Genomic DNA, 25,681 nt, shown 5'->3' with positions numbered 1-25,681 from the left:
GTGTGGAGAACGGGACTAATGACAGATTTTGTATGTAGTTGAGGATGAGTTTGGGTGGAAATAATAGCATTCATTTGGGGCCTTGAATTGCCAACCAATGAGGGAGTTTAGTTTAAAGTAGGACAAAGGGGAGGGAGCTTTTGCTGTCAGGGGCAGTAAAGGTGGCTACGAAACAGCTGCTCGGGCTCATGCTACGAAGAGAGCTGGGTTAGGACTTCAGGCTGTGATTCATACCACCCACCTTCCTTCAGGCAATGCATAAGAGGGTCGAGCTTGGGCTCCAGCAGCAGCACTGACATTTGAGGAGTAAATGCAGCCTTGTTCCTGAAGGTAAGAGGGTTTCCCACTTTGCTTTCCGAGGAGGATGCAGGGAGGGGATTGAGTGTTGAGGAAGATGCTGTGAAAGTTGATCAGGAGAATCTGGTGGCATGTAGGTACTCAAAGCATTTCTTAGTTTTGCAAGGAGTGTTAGCCTGAGATGCGTGGTGCTTCTGTTTGGGAAACTAAAGGTATGTTGTTTATACTTCAGGAGAAACCTCTTTATTACATCCTAGCTTTCAAGGATATTAACTGCAAAGATGCTTCTCTTGCAATCTACTAATGAAAACACTTGTTTTAGTACAATTTCTTGGCATGAACGTAACATTTTTTTTTTTCCTCTTTTATTTTCTTTCCTGTAATGAACCAGGGTGCCTTGTTTGCTGACATGGTTGTCTGTGTAGGAACTCGCTGTCCATTCTCCATGTGTCACATAGCATCTGCGTATATATATATATTTTTTTTTTAAGATCGTGATAGGAAACCTTCCCTGCATCCCATTCCCTTTCAATGCTTTGTGTCATGTTTGCTTTCCAATCTACTAAACCCTCGTATTTCTTGCTTATGCAAATATACGAAACATTTTGAAATGTTATCAAACTGTAAGTAGTTAAAGGGCATAATTGCTAAGAGAAGGCTCCTGATGGCTGAAGAGCTTTCTACAAGGGAGAAAGCTTGTTCTGTTCCGAACACCTGCATGGAAGACAGAAATTAGCTGCAGTGCTTCAAAGTTGTGTCACTGTGCTTGGCTCAATTATTCTTCTTGTACCTGAATCTTCATCTAGGAAACAGGACTGAATTCAACCTTCTATAGCAGCTAAGAGGAAGAGGAAGTAAAGTTTGTCTTCCCTGTTGTTACTGCAGAGCTTCCTAGCTGCTGTCCTGCATTACTTTTACCCACCCACAGCTACACCCACGTACCTATACCTTCCTATATTGAGGCATGTGTGTATGTGAGGAAAAAGGGAAGGGTCTGTGTTACCCTCTTTCCTGCCTGCTGCGATACTAAGTGGCTCTGGTTTCCTTTCCTTACCTTTCCCAGCCTCTAAATCCACCCAGTGTCTGCCTCCAGTGTTACTTCTAAGACGTGATTTTGAACAGGAGAGAAAAGCAGCAGCAGAAAAGCTCAGATAAATTGACAATTCTTATCTCTATTGATGTTCAGAATAGCAGCTGAAAAAGCCGTGAGCAGAGCTAGGTGTTTCATCTGCAGGCTTTGAAAAGACAGTGGTGTTATACCAGCTGTCATGACTGGGAGATAATGGCCAGAAGGGCAGATTCAGGTTTTACTCTATTTGAGAGCCCTTAATTGAACTTTTCTTACTGGTCATAGGAGAAAAACATCTATATGAGCATCCTTTTATGACAGTTGTTGAAAGATTTAAGGGTTTGTTCCTAGTGGAAGCAACATACGTTTGCTTGAGTTTTAAGCATTTGTTAGATTTATTAGTGTATCAAAGGTTAAGCTCCCCCTTTCAGTTCAAGCTACTCTTTGTTTTCTTCTCCTGTTTATTCAGCCAGTTATTTATTACTCAATTACTGTTACAGATTTACTGCTTTTTCTTCCCTGCTCTTTTCTTTCTGCCAGGCTGCTTCCATAACTGTAAATATAATAAAGGCTGAGTCATATGAAGTTTTAACAGTTTTGAGTGTCATTTGAAGTTTTTTGTACTTTCTTTTGGTAGTAAATCTGGGTTATTTTTTGCATTTTATGGTTTGTGGAAAGGTTGCAAAAGTATTTGCTTACTGCAGAGGTATGTTGCACAGGGACATGCCAAGATTGTATTTGTATTTTGTGTTAGTCCTATTTAGTTCAGAAGTCTAAGTTCTTAACCTCCTTAGAAATAATGTCATTGGGACTAATTCTTCACTATGCCTCTTGTTTTTCATTTTCATGTATTTATTTATTTAATGGAAAAAATAAATACTTCTTTTGGCACAACAGAATGTGTTATAAAGGAACTTTTGTATCAGAACACATTCTGTATTTCCTCAGTAATAATAATAAACTTTATGCTAATTTATAGCATGAGGTACTCTTTTATCCTCTGTTGCCTGCTAGGATTCTGAGCTCTTGGCTGTCTTCCTGACAGCAAGGCAATTCTTATCCCTTGAGAGGGGCTGACTGTGTTTTGTTGGATGGTGTAAAACAACACTGAGTCAGTGGCTATCTGTGCTCAGGAGTTGGGTAGTCTTTCATATTACATTACATAAGTTTATGCTGGAGTTGGTGCCCCTTTAATGCTAAGAGGGACACAATGGAAAACATGCCTGTACCATAGAGATTTGTGTTTACATTGCCTCTGAATCTCCCCTTTTTCCTTGTAATAAGAGAAAACATTGCATGAATTATGGCTCGAATACAGTCTCTTCTGTTTTCAAGACTGCCACTGCCATGGGGACAGACAATCAGACAGGCCAGTGTCTGTTCCAAATGGTCTGGAGGGAACTTGGAGGGTTCATTTGCTGCTTTCTCGCTTTTAGGGTGAACGAGACGTCCGAAGATTCCATTAAGCTTTCACCTTACTGTCATGGTTACCGTCCCAGTCCTGTGATTTATTTCTCTCTAGGATAAGACTTCTTTTTAAAAAAATAATTTTCTTTAGAGCTATGAGGCTAGTTGCGGGGGGGAATCCACACACCCCATTGACTAGGAAAATCTTTTCTCTAGCAGGAGCTCTGAAAACATGTCTTGATTCCAGAGATACCTCATTTTTCTTGATTAAATTTATTTATGCAAAGAGAGTGGAAACATAGATATTCCACATTTTTTACTTTCATCTGAGTATAGGCATAAGTAAGAAAACATCTGTAGATGATTTGTTGTTTGCTGGAACTTCACTGGGTAAACCTGTAGAGATAATCTTCAAAAATCAGTTTATTAATAGTCTTATCACCCATAGCATTACTACTGACTTGTCAGTTGGTTTATCAGTTACATGTTTTTGTGTTGGGAGAGCTATTTACCCAGTGTCTCATTTTTAATGCCAGCTTATTTTTATGTAATGTTTTCAAAATACCAATATTATTTGCAATATTGGTTTCCTTTCAGCCTTGGGAATCTATATAGAGCGGTGCACTGTGAAATACCCCATTACCACAAAATATTTACAAATGGTTCATGTTTGTTCCTCTACCTGGAAATGGAACTTAAAATGTGTTTCTGAACTTAGTTTTTTTGGTACCTATTGAGCTACCTGCTAGACACAATATCCATACAATATAACCTAAGACTCTTCCCCAGATAACTAAGTGAATGACTTTAGAACCTGAAAGCTCGTATTTTTTTTATGGAGCAGGTACAGAAAATATTTTTCCTGTATTTTATCCTACATGTATCATAAGCCTGGCTTGAAGGGATAACCTAAGAATGGACAGTGTTTGACTCACATTGATCCATAACTTGATCTTAACATCCAGTTGCTGCTTTTATCGTAGAAATAGACTGTGTATCAAATGATGTTATTGATCTAGAGGTGGTAGCCTAATATCAAGGCTGATAGGCATGTTATATAGATGCCATAAGGCTGGTACAGCAAATACTTGGGCTGCTTTATGTTGAGGATAAATATGAGAAAACTGCAGTATGTTTAACTTAAGTAATTTTTTTGCAGCACTTCTGTCAACCCAAAGTTTGTGTAGAAACCTGTGTGCCTGGTAATTACTTAGTTGGGACTAATAGAATGTGATATTTCCACTAGCCAAACTCCAGTTAATTATTATTTTAAGTTCCATCAAAGAGAGGTGCTTTTCATGAGCAACAGCACTGTTCTTTGAGTGTGATTTAGGTAGAAGGAGAGGCAATGGCAAGTTAGAGACTCAGCTGGAAATCTTCAGATAAATGTTAAATGATTTCGGGTTAATTTTAGTGTGAGAATGCCAGATATGGTGAAAAAGCTTCATTAGGAATTAGATGAGAATAGTTCTTAGATGGATTTTATGTTTACAATCCCATGTGGGTGTCTATTCTTACAAAACATCAGCTGCAGACCTAAGTAGGAAGTTCAGACATTCAGTTAGAGGGTGGGAAGAAGTGTTTTCATTGTAGAAACTGCTCATTGTGGTCTGCTGATACTTTAAAAACAAAATTATAAGTCTTCTAATATGCAGAACAAATCTTAGTGTTTTGGAATAGCTTCTGTCATGTACCAGAAGTTACCTGTTCTTAAGGATTGTCATTAAGAAAACTATATTGTTTTAAGACTTTCATCAGCAGATAAATGTGGCCAAAATATTACAGAATTAGAGAAGAAAGCCATGTCCTGCTGAGGAGTCTCTTTTCTGTGATCCACATGCAGTTATGCAAAAACAAAGTAATCAATGTCCAGAGGAAGACACAATATTATCAGGTTTGTGACTTTTTTTTTTTTTTTTAGATTCTTGGCAAGCAGTGCTGGAATGAAGCAAAAGTTGAAAGTGTCATTCAAGACTACTTTCAGTGTTTAATTTCCTTGTATAAGAAAAATTTAGAGACTGTTTTATGTAAGAAATGAGGAATGAAGAAGTTTGGTGTATACATACAGCCACAGATCTTAAGCAGAGGTAAAAGATTCATGCTGAGTCTAATGATTGTATGTCTATTTCATGCATTATAAAAAGATGAGTCAAAACTGGGAGTGGTTTTGATGCTTTTGTTCTTTCATTGGAGAGATGTGGATTTGATGGATGGACCACTCAGTGGATAAAGAATTGCCTGGATGGTCACACTCGAAGAGCTGTGGTCAGTGACTCGATGCCCAAGTGGAGAGCTGTGACGATTGGTGTTCCTCAGGGGCTGGTGTTGGGGCTGGCACTGTTTAACGTCTTTGCTGGTGACATGGATGGTGGGATTGAGTGCACCCTCAGCAAGTTTGCTGTTGACACCAAGCTGTGTGGTGCAGTTGACACACTGGAGGGAAGGGATATCATCCAGAGGGACCTGGACAGGCTGGAGAGGTGGGACTGTGCAAACCTCATGAAATTCAATAAAGCCAAGTGCAAGGTCCTGCACAAGGGTCAAGGCAATCCCAAGCACAAATACAGGCTGGGTGATGACTGGATTCAGAGCAGCCCTGTGGAGAAGGACTTGGGGGGCACTAGTGGATAAAAAATTGACTGTGAGCCAGGAATGTGCACTCACAACCCGGAAAGTCAACTGTATCCTGCCCTGCATCAATAGAAATGTGGCCAGCAGGTCGAGTGAGAGGATTCTCCCCCTCTATTCTGCTCTTGTGAGACTCACCTGGAGCACTGTGTCCAGCTCTGGGGCCCCCAACATAAGAAGTACATGGACCTGCTTGAGTGGGTCCAGAGTAGGCCACAAAGATGATAAGGCAGCAGGAGCACCTCCCTTATGAGGACAGGCTGAGAGAGTTGGAGTTGGTCAGCCTGGAGAAGAAAAGGCACCAGGGAGACCTTCTAATGGCTTTCTACTACTTAAAAGGGGCCTACAGGAAAGGTGGGAAGGGACTCTTTTATCGGGGATTGTATTGATAGGATGAGGGGTAATGGTTTTAAACTGAAGGAGGGCAGATCAAGATTAGATGTAAGGAAGAAATTCTTCACTGTGAGGGTGGTGAGACACTGGAATAGGTTGCTCAGAGAAGTTGTGGATGCACCTTCCCTGGAAGTGTTCAAGGCCAGGTTGGATGTGGCTTTGCGCAACCTGGTCTAGTGGAAGGTATCCCTGCCTATGGCAAGGGGGTTGGAACTAGATGATCTTTAAGGTCCCTTCCAACTCAAACCATTCTACAATTCTATGATTTTCATGTCTGCCATTCTGTTATAATTGTTTGAGGTGTGATCTCTAGACTCTTCAGTTCGATCGTCTTTACAACGGATATCCAATGACCAGGAAAAAAGCAATTTCTGTTTTCTTTATATTTTCAGCATTTATAGTTTTTTGTTTGTTTTAATTTGCTTAGTTTTTCTAGTCTATAGTTTATTTCAAGCTTGGTTCTTGATCTCCTTGCAGGCTGTGGTTTCCTTTCTCACTTTATCTGAGCCTTTTTCCCTGTTCAGATGTTCATTTGTCTTAGTCTCTCAGTGCAAAATACAAACATACAGTGGGCTATTCCAGTGGACAGTAAGTTGACCTGAAGAAAGGACACATATTCTCACATGGCAGCCACTGAACTTGATCCATTGCGTGAGCTTCTGCTATAAACCCTAGACTCCTCTAAGGGTAGTTTTCAGGAGTTGCCTCACTTTTATATCTTCATGCCCTCCTTGAGGTGGGAACTCTGTTCTTGAGGAGCAAGAACTTGTTGACTGTTCTGGGAGTTTGCTTTCATAGCTTTATGTGCTTAGCAAATCATAAAGATTCAAGGAAATGGCTTGGTCATTTCATGTACTTCTACCATCCAGTGCCTATTTCGCACGATGGAATGGTCATTGTGTGAATTCTGTTTTGTAGCAGCTTTAGGGCAAACCAGCACTGAACATCTAGAACTGACAGAGTGACTCTGAAGAAGATAGAAAGAGGAGTTGAAATGTTCTATTACTCTCTGAACGGTTTATTTGATGTTGTTTGTCTCTGAGGTTTTCTTTCATTTAGAAGTGCTCCTAAAAGAAAGCATAGTCTATTCTGCACTCATTGTTCTCCATTAGATTTGACTGATGGCTTGCAGTCTTATTTGGAGGAGTGTTAGAACTAAAAATGGGTCATTGCAACTGTAAAGGTAGTGGAAGGTAAGTAAATGTAGGGACTTCCCATTCACAGCCCTGATCAGAGAATCTAAATAGTGAACTGTAATTTGCCAGTGAGTATGCCAGGATTTTGTGAGTCTTTGTTCTTAACTTAATATATATGCACTTGCTGATACTAGTTAGTATTCAGTTGCTGAATTACAAGAACGATACAGCTGTGCAGAGTTTTGGTACAACTATAGAATAACTTTTGACTTCTTGATCTAAAGCTTCAAGTGACTGAAAAAATTCTAGAATTTATTTCAAGCAATATGTTAGAAATGTGTGTATGTTGAGGAGGTAGGATGCATCAAACAGCAGTCAAAGGTAATTAAGATGTAGTGTAGGTAGTTACAGGTGATGTTCTCACCTTCATTTTCTGAGTCTCAGTTTTTAAGGGAGAGAATTTCTGGAAGTTTATAAACAAAACACCCTTTTCCATTTTTGGAAAAAAGTAAAAAGTGTTTTTTTTTTTTTTTTGTGAGAAAGCTTCCAATTCATTGGGCAGTGTAAAGCAAAGGACTTCCAGTTGGTTCTTCTGTCAGCTTCAGATGTGGGCTGGAAGAAGCCAGAATGATAATGGGTGAATCCAAGATGTAAAAGAGAAGCCTCTCTGAAAATGGGAAAAACAGATAACCTTGTGTTGTGGTATGAAATAAATACAGTTTTAAATATGTGATAGCAAGTAGACTTACTAGCAAGTACTGCAAAATGTTAAGATGTGTGCATGCAATAAGCACATACATATGCTGTTGTACCTATATGTACTATGACACTGTTGACTTTAACTGATACCATGCAGTGTTTCCCCATAATGATGAACAGATAGTTTAGGGACTTGGGAATTTTCTGATCTTTGCTAATAGCACACAGGAAAGTAGAAACTCATCTATTGTAGGATGCTAGCTGTTAAGATTTTGTTTTTAAATACAGATTTAAAAATTTCTAATGAAAATATATACTTTATTACATATTACTTATTGTTAAATTCTTTGTTTTCACTGATGTCTGGAAAAAGGTTTTTTTGCTTTAAGAGACGAGATGACAAGTATCAGATCATAGACAGGAAAAAATGCTTAATGTGCTTAGAAGATAAATCCTCATATGTGGGCTATTTTGCTGTGTGGATAGGGGTGGGAAGAGTAATGGTCTGATTTCTTGAGTATTTTCATTTTAGTCTATCACAAAGTTGCACGGAGTGGCTTTGCAACATATTTGTAGCTACTGTAATAAGAAAAGCTGTGTATTCCAGTCTTAAACTAAACCAAAAATACTTCATGTGGAATAGATATGTCAATTCAATTGTTAGTATTCAGATTAAGAAGAGTAAAAATGAAACTGAAGCTGAATTTCACTAAAGGAAAGAAAAGAAAAGTATCAGCTGTAATTATACTGCAGATGAAACTGGCCTTTCGGACTGGCCTGTAGACAGTAGACACTGTTGTAAAATACTCCACTTTTCTTGTGTTTGATTATGTAATTATCAAGTCCCAATTTGGGAGCTCCAACTTGCAAACTAACTTAAAATGTGAATTACTAAACATTTATGCCTTATGAAGTACTCGAAATACTTCCCCTCCTCCTTTTTTTAAAAAAAAGGGTTATCTATACATATGCCCTGAAACATATAGCGTTGATTTTTTGAGTGACTTGCACTGATAACTTCAGTCACTTGCTGAACTGCCATGAGCAGAAGCCGATAGAAATGCTGCAGTTCTGTCCAAGTTTTTTCCTAGCAAGTAGTGTTTGATCTTGAAGATGTGCAGTCATGATGTTGTGAAACCATGATCTCCAAAGAGGGAACTGAAAAACAGGAGAAAAGTTGGTACTTTCATGATCTTTGCTTAGTGTAGAAGACAATTTGTTCTGTGAGTATTAAAGATGATTATTGGACTGGGAATGCTTATAAATGAAATTAGGGGCTTAAATATTTTATATACCTGTTGGCCAAAACTGATGTATCATTTTAAACAAAACAAATTAATGTACTTAATGTACACCTGAGCTCTTACTTGACTGTTTCTTGGTTGAGCAGATGATGTGCAAGGTTTCAGCTGTCTGCTACTATGGTGTAGCAGTGGAACAGCATTATTGTAATAATTGAGAAACCATTATAATAATTGCGTGGGGTGAGAGGTCAAAGGCAAGAAAAGCTCCAGAACAAGCTTTATTGCAGTGGCCTTTTTCCTCTCGTGATCTTAGTAGAGCTACATCCTTTTCTGCCTGTGAGGGAAAATAAAATGAAGTGCTGCTTGTATTTTTGGCATATGTAATTTTATAAGTTTGATATAAAAAAATATTTAGTTACTTTTTTTATAAATCAGTGTTCATCATGGTGCCATAAGTCAAATTAACAAACTTAAGTCTATCTGTTTTGCAAGAGAGGGTTTTTATTTAATGAACTTTTTCAGTACCTGAGGGATGACTGACTTGCAGGTGAGGTCCCTTATGACCTTTCCTGTCCTAGGTGATTGGTGTAGAAAACTTGAGAGATGCTTCTGATGTTGGTGGTTAGATCCAAAATAATGTCATTGAGAGGACTATCAAGCTGTCTTCGTACAGTGTCTCATGTAATTGTGTCCAGAACAGGAAGTCAAGTGGTATAAACATTAATATTCCTTGATATCAAGATTTGAAGAGGTGCGTTTTTTTTTAATGCTGTAGCCTTTGGTTGTGTACAAATCTAGCAGACAGATTTCCTCTTTTTTTTTTCTCCAGTTTTATGGAGAAAGTGATCCTTATCAAAAGGAAGTACAGGTGATAACTGGAATATCCAGGTCACTGTCAGTTCAAGTATTTCTCATTATTTTAAAGTGCCTTTTTATAGTTACTGATAGTTAAAAATATACTGCTTGTAACTTTCTAACAGGAATTTTTGGAAAATCAAATAAATAGATGCTTTATTTATTTACGGTGCCAGACCTTTATTTTAAAAAGGGCTTGGGCTTCCACACATTCAGATCACTAACACTATTATTTTTGTTGGCAAGCCCAAAGTATATTTTGATACAGCAATGACACTTTATTCTGTAGAAGTGGGATCTGAGGCACATAAAATGTTGACTTTTTGGCCTTGCATTTGATTTGAAAAGATGTATTGTTTTTCCTAACAAAATTATGAAGTTTTCTATCTGCATTTGGCTGAAAGAATACTTTAATGTCTTTATAGGAACTGTATTCTGTCACAAAGAGTGGTGGGAATTGCAGATGGGACTTCAGAAATTTACATTTCTAAGAGATAGGAACCAACTCTCTTGGTAACAACATAATCTCACAAAATGAGGGCAAGCTGAAAGACTTGGCTATAAGTCAAGCCCTGGCGGGCTCCAGGTGCACTGGTAACAAGGGAAATACAAGCTATGCCCAGGCTGCACCAGCTTGTGTTTGTTGGGACACTGTGAGAGCATTGTGGGTGTCCCTCTGGTTGCCTTTTCCAGGGCTAGGAAGAATCAGAGAAGAAAGAGGTGTTGTGGTTTTTTTTTTTTTTTTTGTTTGTTTGTTTGTTTGTTTTTTTCCTGCTTAGTTTTACTCAATTAATTAAATAGAAGATGACATGGAAACTGTTACAATGTAATAGGTAGCTGGAATTGTTTATCTGATGACAAACAGTGGGGAGCACATCCCTTCAGGTGAGTTGAGACTGGCAGTCTTAATTGGTGTAGGGAAGGTCAGTCAGTTGATGGGGCTGGGACCTTTGGAGACAAAGGAGGAGTGAGGATCTGAATTGTGTAGGATAACTGCATCAGAATTTCCAGAGGAGTTTGGAGTTTTTGAGTTGTGGCCTTATTTGATTAAAATTTATCTTCTGACTCCTTCTCTGTCCTAGCTAAGTAAGTTGTACTTTGATTCTTCCTGCAGCTTTCCTTTAGCTTTGTAGTAGCCATGAAAATAGAGTATGTTTTTAGTTGTACTAACTCCTCCTAATGTTTACTTTGAAAGTTAGGTCTGCTTAGCAACTAGAACATCTGGAGCTATCTGAGCATGAAAGAAAGCTGTGAGACCATTTACTGAACACCTTTTTTCTGACTGCTAAAGTGGTATTTTCATATGACTGTTAATTTATTTTCTTTGTTATGGTTGTATTTTGTTGTAGTAAAAATCAAAGGTTTTCTTCTTTTCAGGAGAAAAAACTACCTTAACCACTTTCTAGCGAATTCATTAAAAACTAGCAGCTCTCCTAATTTGCTCAGTATCTGGTAGAAGTGAAGAGGCAAAAGAGAAGTGGACTTTTGTTTGTTCTTTATGATGATGGATAAGTGTTCGAAGTGATGGTGTAGACTTGGAGTTACTTGGATAATGCTGGGTTTACTTTTTTGTGTTTTATTAAAATTGTATGTGGAGGATGCCTTTGTGAGAGAAATCACGTCAGCTTCCTGGAGGCCCCATTGTGCAAAAGAAGAGAGGAGGGTTTATAAGTTAAAACTGCCCCTGTGAGTCTATTTACACTGTCTTGTCACTTGTTGCTTTTGATTTGCACCTGTAGATGTAATCATGGTAACTGGAATTGTTCTTGCTGCCCAATACGAGCTCTGGGGTGCTGAGAGTGCAGGGCTTCCATTGTGTGTCAGGCAGCCTCTCCTGTGGCAAGGCAGAGCCACAAACACCAGAAACAAAAAAGCTGTAAGATCAAATGTAAATACATTGGGCTAAGATTGAGAGATGAGAGAATTGGTGAAAAATGACAAAAATAGAGACATGGCATCTGGAAAAAGAAAATGGAAGTATTGGGATCCCTGTTATTGTTTAATAAGAGGTTGCCAAAAGCCTGGCATAACTTCTGAGAAAGTATACTTGGAGACTTTTCATCCTTTGTGTGGGACAGGAAATGTAAGCATAACTAACCATATCTTTATGGTTATGCAAGTGTGCTAGAGATGGATCGGGTACATAGCTCTGTGTGTGGAGATTCAGCTGACCTCGTTAGACTGCCTGACCCTGTGTGTATGCACTCTTTATAAACACATGGAACTTCATCTATCTAGCTGTTCCACACAAGGTTTGACAAGAGTATTTTATCAGTTCTAGCTCTTTACAGTGTAAATTAGACGCTGTATAAATAAAGCCACATATTACTGATGTGGACCGTGCATTTATTGCTGTGTGTGATTAAGCACTCTAGTAGAGTTGCAGCAATAAAATTGCATTCATCTGCTTAATAGAAAATAGAGTCCACTAGCATGTGAAACAAATCTTCTGTAGTGTGTAGTCTTCAAAGATTAAATTCTGAGTTCAGTTGTGGTATGTATATCTTAACAGTCGTTTGAAGTCACTTCAAGATGTAAAAATGAATGACGAATGGGAAAAGCAGTACTGCTTCACTTCAGGTTTGGATTTTTTTTTTTTTTGGTATGTCATAGGGTGAGTTTATAGGGTTTTAGGGTTTTTTAAAATAGTTATATTGATGCTCTGTATTGGCTGGTAATTTCTTTTTTGGCAGTTGTATGAAAGCTAAAAATCATGCAGAAAAATTCCAAACAAGTCAGGGAGGAGTAAAAAGAATCTTGATTAATACGTTTTGCAATGCTCGCATAACTCAGAAACAACCCAGACAAGCTGCCCTAGAGACCAAAGTTAAATTTGCAGCTAACACCTCACATTTTGAATTGTATGCAGAGTGCAGCAAACTGATTTAAAACATTAACAGAGAGGAAGTATAAATTTTGATGATGAATCCGCATTCGGTGTGTTTGGAGGTCCGTGAGTACTCCTGATTAGCTTTGAGAGGCTGTGAATAGTTAATTATTCAGCAGGGAGTTCTGAAGTTCAAAACTCTAAGCACTTTCAGCCACAGATGGGTCATGTGAAGTCTCATTACACAGTCATCTTTTGCAATGCTGCTCTGGACCTTGTTTGTTCTTTTTTGTGAGTGACTTTAAACTTTGTTTTTCCAAGAAAGATGTGTGTTTCTGTTATATGCTAGATCATTGTTTTAATTCTGTAGAACAATTATAGAAGTTAATTTCTTTGGTTATGTTTAAAGTAAACAAACTTTGATACAGCTCCAGAATCTAAATTGCAGGCGTATTTTTGGAACCTTTGTGTATTATGTTTGAAATGTATTTTAACTTTCTGTGAAAGTGACTCCATTCAAGCTTTTTAAAAGAATGTTTATAAGAAATTTTAAAGTTCTTATGAGATAATGCATCTCCACAGTGTTTTGGTTTTGTTTGTGATGGTGAAATTGCTAATAATAGTGTCTTTTCCTTGTGACAATATCAGTCTATTGTGCAAAGTTATTTGAATAAAGGGGGATGCTGGACTGTGTTGTAGAACATGAGTCCTGCCTTCAGAATTACTGTAACAGAAATATATTGAGATGTAGCGAGTTTTCCTTTTATACCATTTTGGATTTTTTTTTTTTTTTTTTTTTATTTTTAAAAGTGAAATAAGTGAAACTTTAGTGCACTTAAGAGTACACTGGCTTGTTGCTAGGATGGGAAAGGATAGCAAGAAAATAGGAAATCAGCATAAGTGAGGGGAAAATATGAAAACGTATTGTGACTGAAATGTCAAGAAATATTACAACAGTAGTAAGTAGCAAGTGTGTTTCATTCCTATTCTGAGACTTGTTAGTATGCCAGTATGGAATCATATGTGTAAATACATACTTGACTTTTAATCTTTATTCATTTATTTCAGAAGAAAATCTAAGGCGCCGCCTCCTCCATCTGAACCAAAACCTATTGCTGTTTCTCCATTTGATGACACAGAATCAGACAAGCTTATCATGGAACAGAAAGACAATGTAATTGATAAAGATATTGAACTACCAGTGGTCCTGCCAGGAGATGTGGTCAAGTATACAACAGTTAACGGCAAGTAAGTTACGCAGAATGACATTTTTGTTTAATTTTTTTTTTTTATTGCTCTACTTTACTTCAGACTTCATCCAGGTTTTAATCACTCAGTAAAATGCATGAGTTGTATAAGCCTGAACATTGAGTGTGTCCAAAGAGCAGTGAAGCTGGTGAAGGGCCCATAGAGCACAAGTCTTATGAGAAGTGGCTGAGGGAATTGGGGTTGTTTAATCTGGAGAAAAGGAGTCTCAGGGCAGACTTTATCATTCTATAATTACCAGAAAGGAGGTTGTAGTGAGATGGGTGTTGGTCTCTTCTCCCAAGTAAATGAGAAGAGGAGATGGCCTCAAGTTGCACCAAGGGAAGTTTAGATCAGATATTAGGAAAAGTTTCTTCACAGAAATGGTTGTCAAGCGTTGGAACAGGCTGCCCAGGGAAGTGGCAGAGTCACCATCCCTGGAGGTATTTAAAGACGTGTAGACGTGGCTTTTGGGGACATAGTTTATTGGTGGACTTGGCAGTGTTAGGTTTATGGTTGGACTCGATGATCTTGAGGGTCTTTTCCAACCTAAATGGTTATATAATTTTACTATGATTTTTGCGTAGGCGTGGAAACATATACTTTATACATTTGCCTATCTTTTGGGAAGGCTGTTTTTTGACGTTCAGAAATTCTGTGTGACACCTATCCTATCAGGATGCATAGCCATACCTGTTATTCTTTCTCGTTACTGCAAATCTCTAGAAAAATACTGGTTTGTATGAGTGACTGAATTTTTCCCGCATAAGTTTCCCTTGTCAGACTTAAAGATGAGCTCTGGCATCCTATTTGGGTACAGTGTCATGTGTTTGGCACTCGCACAGCACTACTACCTATAGACTAGTAACAGTCCTAAAAAAAGGCATCATCACTTCAGATGAAATCCATAATGCTTCAAAGAAATAGTTTCTAGAGACAGGTTTGGCTTTTTTTTTTTTTTTTAAACAAATGTATTTTGCTTAAGCTGGTTTTAATTTGAAATAAAAATATTTCAGTCTGCTAATTGGTAGTATAGATTTGGTATATAACTCTCAAGTTACTTTTAGTTCAGAAAGACCTGCTCATTGACTGGTGAGTCAAAATCATAAATCCTGAGGCTTAAAATGTTATAAGAATTATCATAGCAAGTCAGTTAAGAAGGCTGCTATGCAAGGCCTTCTATGGATCAGAGCAATTAGGATACCAGTTTGTTGCTTTCCTAAGCTGAGATAAAGAAACTTACTGTATTGCCAGTGTCTTTGTGACCAAAAGCAAGCAGGCTGATTTATTTATTTACTTATTCACTCATTAAACCGGTTCATATAAATGTGTTGTTACACCTACTTCACTACTTAGAGAGGTAAGTCTGAGTCAAGTCTGTTTGCATGCTTTGTCATTTGCTAGAGTTCATGAGGTTGTTGCTTAGACATCAAATATCAGCTTGTTCACTAGAGCTACAGTGGATGAACTTTTGTGGATTTGCCCTCGACCCCCTGCGCCAATTCCATTTTCAGGATCACTTAAATCAGGTTATTCCTCAGAAGAAATTTCCTGAAATAAATGGTGACTACTATGGCGCCCTATGGTATTCTTGCTAGTGTGTTTGCAGCAAAGAATATTTCTGTTGGTAAATACAGTGCCTTCCTCTCTTTTTAAAAATTTCTTAGAGGTGAGACTCCACGTGTACACTGTCAGGCACTTCTCTTTCTTCTTTTCACTCCACACTTACGAGTACCATGTGCCCTCTACCTTGCTTTGTTCAGAACAAAGTGCCAGAAAGGAATGTTGCATATATCTTCACTCAGTCAAATTACATTGTGTATTATTACTCAGTGTTCAGGACAGGCCTTGCAGGCTTATCAGGAAGCACACACATTTCCCAATCAGTTTTATTATCCCACAGTTACTGTGGATTTTTTTCAATCAAGATACATCATGTAATTGTTTACATAAATGGCTCTCTTTGCAAGTAAGTCCTGTATTAGCACCGCTAGGCTCACTCAAAATGGAGATACTGTGCATGACCCGCAGTCCACTGTGAAACATACTTCAAACTATCTTTTCTTTTAGTTTTGCTCAGTCTTGATAGTCATGTTTTGTGGATAAATAGGCAAGTTCCCTCTAGAAATGACATGAACAGATAAATTGCTAATTTGTCTCTTTCCTGTTCATAATCAGAGGTGAGCAACTCCAAAGCTCCTGAGGAGAGAATATCTTTTAAAATCTCATACTAGAAAAAGCAAAGCTGTGAGTTTGTACAGCCATGTGTTCAAATGCCGCAGTCCACTAGGAGAAACTTCTCTACTGTTCTCAGATGAAGTTCTGTTGGTTTGCTCCCTGCTTTGGTGAAGTGGATGGCAAGAGCTATGTAGAACAAAGCAAGATGCTATATAGATAAATATCCTGAGTGAGTAAAGTAGGCAGAAGAGGATCAGAATGAAATCCAAAATGGGGGAAGATTACAAGAGAGAACTATTTTTGATCCTTGAGTTGATCTATGGGTGTCTACAGCAAAAACCTGAGAGACTGAGAAAAGGAAGGAGGACCGAAGTAGTTCATTCCTCATTCTGAAACTTCAAGCATGGGTTGATTCTCTTATTTAAGCCTAGGCACTAATTTGTATTTTGTAGTAGTTGGTAATAGTGATTCAGTTTATTTGTTCAGAATGTGACAGTGGAATTCGCACTGTCCTAACACAAGGATTCCTGCAGGTGGGTCCAGGCCAGCAGTTATTTAAAAACAAACATAAACCCCCAAAAACCTGGTAAGAGCAATGAGTGGTAAGAAGTAAAGGGACACTGTTCAGAGAAAGGGAATGAGTGAATCTTCTTTTCTTCCCTTTTTTTTAATGCTTTTCAGAGTGAAGTTTCTGAATCTTCTCCATTGGTTCTAAGTACATCATAGGACTGAAGAATGTTCTGCAGCCAAAGAAAAGAACTATTTTATTTAGCAGCCTGATAATTTTAAGTTAGTTTTTTGTTTTCCCACAAAGAAGAAATGCAGAATTTGAGTAAGTTTTCTCGAAATTTAATAATTGGTTTCAGTTATATGCATCGGTAAATTAACTTAGAGATTTCAAGGGCCACTATGATAATGACATGCATTTTCTTTGGAAATGATGTATCAAACAAATAGTTTTGCAGGGTAGCATGTTTAGGGCTTCAGTTTCAGATGCCTTTCAGAGAGACCTTCGCTTTGCTGAATTTGTTTTCTTAGAGTCCTTTGTGAGTTTTCATTTGATCCATTCTTGAGTGTTTTCAGTCATTAAGGTATTCTTAATAAATTGTTGGTTTACTCTGTATAGCTAGCTAGTGAATAACAAGCTTTGTGATGTTGCCCTACTTTTCAAAACCTATTATACTTACATTTGTTAGTACCAAATTCTGAGGGTTTTGGTGTTTTTTTGTTGTTCTGCATGGAAACAAATGTCTTTTTCTCTTTAGAGAATAGGATTAGTAAATATTTTTGCAACGAAGGCCATGAAACCATATGCTTAAGTAATCAGAGATCTATAGAAAGCCAAACTGTGTAGGTTTATTTCCGTGTTTTGTTGTTTTTTTGTTTTTTTTTTTTTTAAATTCCGTCCCTACCTAGGAATACTTCTGGAGCTTAGTGACAGAGTTTTGTTTGTTCGGTGGTGCTTACTGTGAGTCTCATGACGGGAAGACCTTGTTCCTAAAGTTTGATTGTGTAAGAATCTCAACTTTTTTTTTTAAAGTAACAAGTTTCTAGCCCTCATTTTCAGAGAGGAGTGCAGATTTTTTTTTTTTCTCCTTTAAATACTTGATCCAGTATTTGAAGTGACACCTTTCTCTGTTTGTTACAAACATAACATGGTTTAATACCTTCTAGGTGGAGGTTCATCGTTTAACTACCACTTATGTGATGTAATGAGAGGTTGCTATTAGACGCTTTTTGTTGTTATTTAGTCAGGTAGGAATAACCAGAGGAAAATGCATGAGAGACTAAGGGGTATAGGGATATGTAAATAAATTTATGATCAGAGATTTCTGGAAAACTAATGTAATGAAGTTAAAGAAGTTGTAAAAGAAGATTTTACTGAAATTAGATAAAGGAGGACAAGCAGATCATGTACTCTGAGACAGCTGATGGCTAATTCTTGGACATTTACTAAATATTAATTATGGAAGCTGTTAAATTTACTGTGATGTATGTATTCCTCTACCTGCAATCCTGGAAGGCTTTAGCAAAAAAATAGTTTTACAAGTTTTGGAGGATGTGATTACAAAAAAATATTACTTTTTCTATCACTGTAGGAATATCTTTCTAAAACAGTTGTTGAAGGTGCCTTGGCCTTCAGTAGAGTAGAAGGGCTTAAAGTAGAGCATCCTCCAGTCAAGCAGATCATTTCCAGAAGTACCAATGGAAAGCAAATCTGCACTGAATCTGTTTTTGTGTACTAATTTGCATGTACCTGTCTGTTGTTTGTGAGCACTTACCATTCTGTCAATTCTTGTGATACTGGTTAACATGAGGGCTTGCCTCTGTCATTGAGATGCATTTCCATAGGATGGCTTTCTGTGATCTTTGCTTGTGAATTCTTGTCCTGGTCATCTTCACTGTTCTTACCCTGCTCCGATAACTGAAGGCTAAAGGAAGGGCAGCTTATGAAGCTAGTCAGTGTATAAAAATGCACCAGAAAAAAAGTAATGGGTAACTTATTGGGTAGACTGATAACCAGAAGGGTCATTACAGAAGTAGTGTCTGCAATCTCCTCTGGCTTTCCCTTGCCCTGCCCCCAGTGAAATGGGGGAATAATATATTTTGCATTTTCAGCTCACTTATTATTTGTTCTGTTATAGTTTAGAAGTACAAGAAATAAAGTAGTTCCTTCTTTCTTCTGATCAGAGCAGGTTGTGATATATGTGAGAGGCTTGAAATAAACTCTAGTTTAGCTATGTGAAAAGAGAGGAACAGTTATTTTGCTGCAGTGCTGCAGTGCCCAGTGCATCATTGCATTCCTCAGGCTGATACATATCATCTAGATGAAGGCCCAGGAGTATATTACATTCTTCTATACCTCTTCAGACCATCTGATAGATGCTTTTTGACACTGTGGAGCATGATTTCTTTGTTTTTCTGGTTTTATTTTTCCTCCTGCCTTTGTCTCCTAAGGCAAGTATTCTTCTGCCACTTACACAGGCAGAAACTTTCCTCTGGTGTGGGGGAGGGGAGGAAAACAACGGGTCTGCAGTAACTATATCTGTCAGCTTTCAAACTGTTTCTGTTTCCTGGAAATGCAGCATGTGCACCAGAGTACAGCCCTGCTTCTAGAAATCAGAAGACAGTTTGCTTAAAGAACACTTGTTCTTTAAGACTAAGTGAAAACATGAATGAAGTCTAGGGTTAATTAAAGGGGGGAAAAAAAGTGTTCACTTTAATTTCTAACATTTGGTCATTAGTATTTTTTACAGAACGATATCCTGTGAGAGGTCTGTTTTAACTTACTACTTAAATGTATTCATGACCTTTATATTATCTAGAATTCTGCTCAACTTGATGGTTCTTTGTAGAAGCCATCTATTTCCACATTTGGTTATGCTACCAGAATACTTGGATCTGTTACGAGATTACATCTAGAATTTAAGATTTCTGATAAAGCCATACCAGCCAAACCCTATATTAATTTTCTCGTAGACACTTTTTTTTCAACACAGCATTGGATTGCTTCACAGCCTTTTAAATTATTTTCATAATATCCTTGTGAAACAGATCAGGTGATAGATTTACTTGTTTGTAGATATAATCAAGAAATGCAGAGAGTGTCAAAATGAAATGCTCCTTACAGATGATTACCCAACTCTAAAAATTATTGAGGAATGACCAGTTCCAATGACCTGAAAGTACTATAACCTTATTCAGTTGCTGTAACATGCAAAGTTAGGATACTGTCCTTACCTTTGGTCTATTTAAACTTCTATGACACTTCTGTTTAAAGTACAGCTTTAATAAATGTAATCCAGTAGCAACTGGGAATGATCAGCCTGTCTTAATACGTTGTTCTTCATGTTCTTCCTTGAGCACTGAGAGAACAAGGACATACAGTTAGTGATTACATATGAGAAATTTGGTTTGCCATACTTCATTGTGAAAAGGACATCTGTTGTATCACACAGAGCTTCTCAAGAAGTTGCATTCAATACATTGTCATTTAGCTTCTTTCTCTCTGTATTAAACACCTGGCTCTCGTTTTGGGATCCCTAATGCAAGACCTCCTTAAAAGGTCACTTCCTCAAACTTCATTTCTCGTGCTTCTTCCAAATGGCTCATGCTCAGAATTTCTGAAAATAAAGTTCCTTGTAACCTCAGAATGGATATAAAAATTTCAAGCTTTGGAAGGAAATTGTTCCTAATGAATAGCAGGGCATTGATCACCACTGTTACAGTTCCCATTAAATTTCAAACGAGGCAGCTAATCCACATTTCCCTGCTGACCTCAGGAAAAGCATCACTTCACACAAGCAAAAATTTCCCCTTTTGCCCAAGCATTTGACATACTTTTGTGCAAGCTGGTTCTCTTTTCTTTTTAGTTTTTTTTGGGCTTGGCTTTTTTTTTGATGTTGCAGATATTTAAAGTTGTTGCCTGGTGGTAATTATTTAGTCATGGTATGGAAAGGATGACTTGGGTTAAATGTTTAGTGGCACATTTTGTTATAGCCTGCTTAATTGTCATCTGTTGTGACAGTTCCATTTATTTTTTACAGGAAGCCCATGATGGACTTGCTGATCTTTCTCTGTGCACAGTATCATTTAAATCCATCAAGTTATACTATAGAGTTGGTATCAGCAGAAAATAGCCAGATTAAATTCAAACCCAACACACCAGTGGGAATGCTTGAAGTGGAAAAGGTGATTGTAAAGCCAAAGCAAATGGATAAGAAGAAACCTGCTCCAGTTATACCAGAGGTGAAAACTAAACTTAAAGTGTATTGAGAAATTAGAATCACTATTGTATTCAACAAGTCGAGCTGATAGCTCAGCCTGTTTCAGCTTTTCCTGTTTTGTCATATCCTGTCACCACGTACCCTTATGAAATGCTTGACTCCATGTTCTTGATAACCTCCTCTTAGGTAAAATATATCTCAATTTGTTGCAGCAAACATCTTTGCTGCCGAAAGAAGGAAACATTACAATATTATTTGAAATCCCACGCTTTACTGTCCTTTTGACAAATTCTGCAGATAAAGTGTGGCTGAATACAGCCTTCTACAAACTGAAAATCAACAACTTGTACCATCTGCCATTCTGTGATATATATGCCCTTCTGATTGTATGTTCATTTTCCTTTAATACATACTGTACTTTTTTGCTGTTACTAGGCTTTTTTTATATACCCTTAAGAAGGCAGGAGCTTTTAGAAGTATTAAAGCAACTTCCAGGTGTTGCCTAAATCTTCCCTTCTTCCTTTGTCCGTCTGCTGTAAATAAAGATACTGGTTTTTAGTTTACCTAAAGCATTTACCACAGGGCCAGGGGAGCTCTTATGCTGCCCATTTACCTTTGCCATGTACACACACACACACACACACTCTCATTGGCTGAATTCTACAGCTACCAAGTCTAACCTAGCAGGGCATCCCACTCCAGACATGTACCCTGCCTCACAGGCAAATGACAGATGCTAAAGGTGGAGCGGAGTGTTTCGTGTGTCTTTTTCTTGTATAGAAGGGAATAGCAAAATTGTTCTTAGTTTCTCTTGTAATGTTTCTGAATTTATAACATTGGTGAAGTTGGCCATAAGTGGAATTCCTGTGATTACTGTAAAGCTGTTATAAAAATGCCAGTTATTTTGGAATTTGTACTGGTATTTATTGGAATTTTCTTCTCTTCAGCAAACAGTAAGGGTAGTGATAAACTACAAGAAGACACAGAAGACGGTAGTAAGAGTTAGTCCACATTCACCCCTTCAAGAACACATACCAATTATTTGTAGTAAATGTGAGTTTGATCCTTCACACGCTCTACTGTTAAAGAATTACCAGTCTCAAGAACCCCTTGATGTGACAAAATCTCTTAATGACCTTGGATTAAGAGAATTGTATGCCATGGATATCAGTCAAGGTAAGTAACTGCAATTTACAAGAGTTATTAGAAAAGATAATTACTTAGTATTTCAATAATGTATATGTTTTGTTGGGTTTTTTTACTTATGAAGAAATTAATTTCTAGCAATTTTGTATATATTTCATTAGCCTTCCACAAAATTGAAACTGGGACAAGTTTACCTGTACTTGTGTTTGAGAAGTGCTATATAAGGGTTTTATATTCTGATGAAATGTTAGGTACCAGCAAAGGTGGTTAAGTACAAACCATCACTTAAAAGTAACCCCTTCCTTTTCTTCCCCCACCCTTTTTCCAAAAAGACCACCACTGTATTTCCCTTAGCTCATAGAAAAGACATAGTATAATGATGAACTGAAAAGAACAGAAACATTAGAGAAATTTAGTTTTACTTAAAAATTATTTAAAATTTTAAAAGTGTTATAATATTCTGCTGGTATTTATGTTTCTGAGTGCTGTTAGCTGATTTTATAGATTGTGAAAGAATAGTAATTGTCTTTTTAATTGTGGTAAAACAGGGGAACAGTGAACTAACTTCCTTGTGTACAGACATTCCTGTGCCTGGATTTAACTTTATCTGTAAACCTGTCTTTTTCAGGAAGGGTTTATTGTATTGTGATTGAAAATACCATACAGTGTGATTTGTTCTGTTTCAGACATTGCTCACAGGAAATTTTAGCTCAATATGCAGTGTAGTAATATTGGCTCACTCCTGTTCTTGACCACCGTTCTATTTGCTTGTTTTTCTTTCTACTCAAATACTTGAGGGTTTTTGTTGTGTGTTTTTTTTCTTTTCTTTTTTTTTTCCGTTGTGTCTTTTCCCCTCTTCAACTTAAGTACAGAAACCTTATCGTTTGATGGTTACAGTTCCAAGAGTTCTCTCAGTTATTTTCCAAAGGCCAGTTATCTTGAACAAGCGAATGACAGATTTAGAAAATACATTCTCTTCCCATGGAGAAACAAAAATGAAATACCTTTCTCTTCCCCACCAGAAACCAATACCTGGACTACATGTGCCCATAGTGCACTGTCTTGTTTGTTGTCTGGCTTTTGCACAGTGTGACGTGTGCTTCATTTGATTCAACAGCCAAAAATCCTTAAGAGAGAATACGAGGGCATGTATGCATTCCACACGGCAGTGCCTCTTGATACAAAGTAGTTCAGCATTTCAATTTTGCTGACAGCTTCACAGCTCTGAATTTTCAGCTTTCTTTATGAAAGTAAATGGTGAAGTGTACCTTTTACTTAATAGAATTTAAATTCAAAATTTATTTTATTCAGATTATATTTTAATTTTACATTCCCTTTGTTTTCCAAGTTTAGACGCCCTGACAATCCAAAATTTACAGAGTGAACTATATACTGATTTTCCTCTTTCCTTCAGAAATATAAGTGGAACCTTTCTCCTTATTTACAGGATTCCAGTCTATGTTTCATGTCTTCAGGCTTAAGTTCTTAAAAGGCTTATAGCATTAGATAGTAAAGATACTCATCCTTTTACTTCAGGAAAGTACCCAGTTACTTTTTCCTAATGTTGAACATTCAGCTTGGCTTTCTGTGGTTGTAACTTATGACTTCATCCTTGATTCAGATTCACATTTTCTGTCTTTCTTTTTGTCTTTCTGTAGCCACATCACCAGTTGATTTAAATTTACCGTCTTTGCAAGGTACGATTTACTGAAATAGGCGGTGAAACTGTAGCACTTATGTGACTTTACCATCCGCTCCTATTATAACATCTGCTTAACTGCGACATGAATAATTGTCTCCGTCATATCATAAATGCATATTTAAAAAGATAATACAGAAGTGGATATACCTAGCTATAAAGTATATCTCTATAGTTTTACCCTAGGTAGATTGACTAAATTTACAGCCATGTTTATACTGATACTTGTACCAAGACCCCATAGTGGCCTTGCTGATTTCTGTTGCTCATTGCATTTGCATTCAGTGGGATTTCTTTAAGAAAGGTAAATCTAGTAGGAATTAAAAAGAGAAAACCTTTAGATTTGCAAATTGTCTGAATGAATAAGACAATGTTAGGAGGATAAATTCTGCGAGACACCAGAATGGACTTGACTGCAATGACTGCCATGCAGTGACGTGTGCAGCACCTGTCAGGTGTTTCAGGGATCCTTCTCCATAGTCACATTATCTGCAGGCTTTGCCTGACTTGTCCCACTTCACACTTTGCCGTGAATTTAAACTGGTAGGAATTAAGAGCTGGAGAAGCTGATGTTCTTTTTCCCTTTTACAGCCACTGTGATAGGAACCAAAATATATGACAAGTGGGATGGGCTGGATTAAGTGTGAGGGGTATTAATAGCAGCTGAAACTCGTCTAATCTGAGTTCTGAGAAAGAGGAAGAACACAGATGGTAGGAAACCTGTTTATTCTGCAGTGTTTAGAAAAACTATTGCTACAGGTGATTTACAGTGTGTTTTGCATATCCTTCCAGGCGGCTTATGACAGGCAGTGAAATAGTAAGAATACGGGAAAAATAATCTGGGCAATAAATAACATCTAGAACTATTGTTTTCTATTTTAGACTCCTACCAATCTGAAAACTTAGATGTTCTGAAGGAGAAAGAAAACAAAGGATTTTTCAGCTTTTTTCAACGAAGCAAGAAGAAGAGAGAACAAGTAAGATACAACTTTGTATAAGTAAAACTTTTAGAAACATATTCATGTTGAGCAATCAATACTGTTAATTGTTTTCCAGAAGGTGTAAGTAACCTGGATTTTTTTCCTTCTCCCCTACACCCCAAGGCTGCCAGTGCCCCAGCAACTCCATTGATGAGCAAGCCAAGGCCAACATTTATCACGAGATCTAACACTGTTGGCAAGCAGTATGATTCAAATACTCTGCCATCTGAAATGCCGAAGAAACGGAGAGCTCCTTTACCACCTATGCCAAATTCTCAGAGTGCTCCCCAGGAACTTGCACAAGCCCAAGTCAGACCAGCATCTGATACTGTGAAATCTAACAGCCTTGATAGGAATGAACAGGTTAGTTACATTTGCCTCACTTCTCCTGAGAAGTTTATACACAATAATCCTGATAACCCTGTTATTATCTGCTGAGACTTGAAATAAATGGGAAATAAAACTGCAGTACTTGCTTTTAAAACTTTTAGTTTCAATTTCTGTAGTTATTTTCAAAGTTGTGTTCCTTTTAAACTTTATATCGTGTCTCCAAAGTAGCTGCTGTATTTCGAAAAGGTAAAACCAACTTCTTGTATAAGTTAGTATTGTGAGCAACTTTTTGTTCTTTTGGATTAGTAGTTTATGTATTTAAATGTGAGAGCATTGTCTCCCTTGACCATATCTAGTAATCAGTGTTTTTATATTTCGAGTCAATTTTAATGTTCTTTACATTACATTACTGAAAAAAGGTGGAAACCATGGGGAGTAGCCTTAACATTCTTATGCTCCCAGCAAGTTAAATGAAGATTTTTATTTTAATCAAATAGGATATATTTAATTGAAGCTATGAGATGTGGGATACATATTTAAGTAACCTATATATCCCATGCAATGCAGAAATTTTGCCTACAGAATTTGGGGAGAATTGATGTATTATCCTAGTATTGCATGTATTGTCAATTATGAATTCCAATTAAAGATCAAGGGTAGAATTGTCATTATAATTTTTAAAAATTTCATACTTTGCTTTGAATGTAGTATCTAAAGTTAGTCTTTAATAAATGAGGTTATTGGCATGCTAGAAAAATAAAATGCAGAACTAAATGAACTACAAGTCTGAAAAATTAATTTTGTGTTTGACTCAGTCAAGA

General features: G+C 37.3%; 1 protein-coding gene across 6 annotated transcripts in view; it reads left to right on the top strand.

Annotated features, from left to right (window-relative positions):
• Positions 1-25,681, top strand: part of COBLL1 (cordon-bleu WH2 repeat protein like 1) — an 87,637-nt gene that overhangs the window by 36,498 nt on the left and 25,458 nt on the right. For 2 of the 6 annotated variants that reach the window (XM_042784095.1, XM_033007866.2), the window contains exons 2-7: positions 13,624-13,803; positions 20,526-20,727; positions 21,653-21,881; positions 23,510-23,548; positions 24,433-24,527; positions 24,654-24,893. In XM_042784095.1, the coding sequence (XP_042640029.1) occupies positions 13,624-13,803; positions 20,526-20,727; positions 21,653-21,881; positions 23,510-23,548; positions 24,433-24,527; positions 24,654-24,893 (985 nt within the window). Of the gene's footprint in view, positions 1-204; positions 331-12,790; positions 12,847-13,497; positions 13,515-13,623; positions 13,804-16,691; positions 16,811-20,525; positions 20,728-21,652; positions 21,882-23,509; positions 23,549-24,432; positions 24,528-24,653; positions 24,894-25,681 lie in introns of those variants that run through there. The other 4 variants (XM_033007867.2, XM_033007868.2, XM_033007869.2 and 1 more) reach the window with 4 other exon arrangements.

The sequence above is a fragment of the Tyto alba genome, unplaced genomic scaffold, assembly GCF_018691265.1.
Source record: "Tyto alba isolate M040663 unplaced genomic scaffold, T.alba_DEE_v4.0 Super-Scaffold_7, whole genome shotgun sequence".
NCBI classification, from domain to species: domain Eukaryota; kingdom Metazoa; phylum Chordata; class Aves; order Strigiformes; family Tytonidae; genus Tyto; species Tyto alba.
This window is presented reverse-complemented; position numbering and strand designations above follow the sequence as displayed.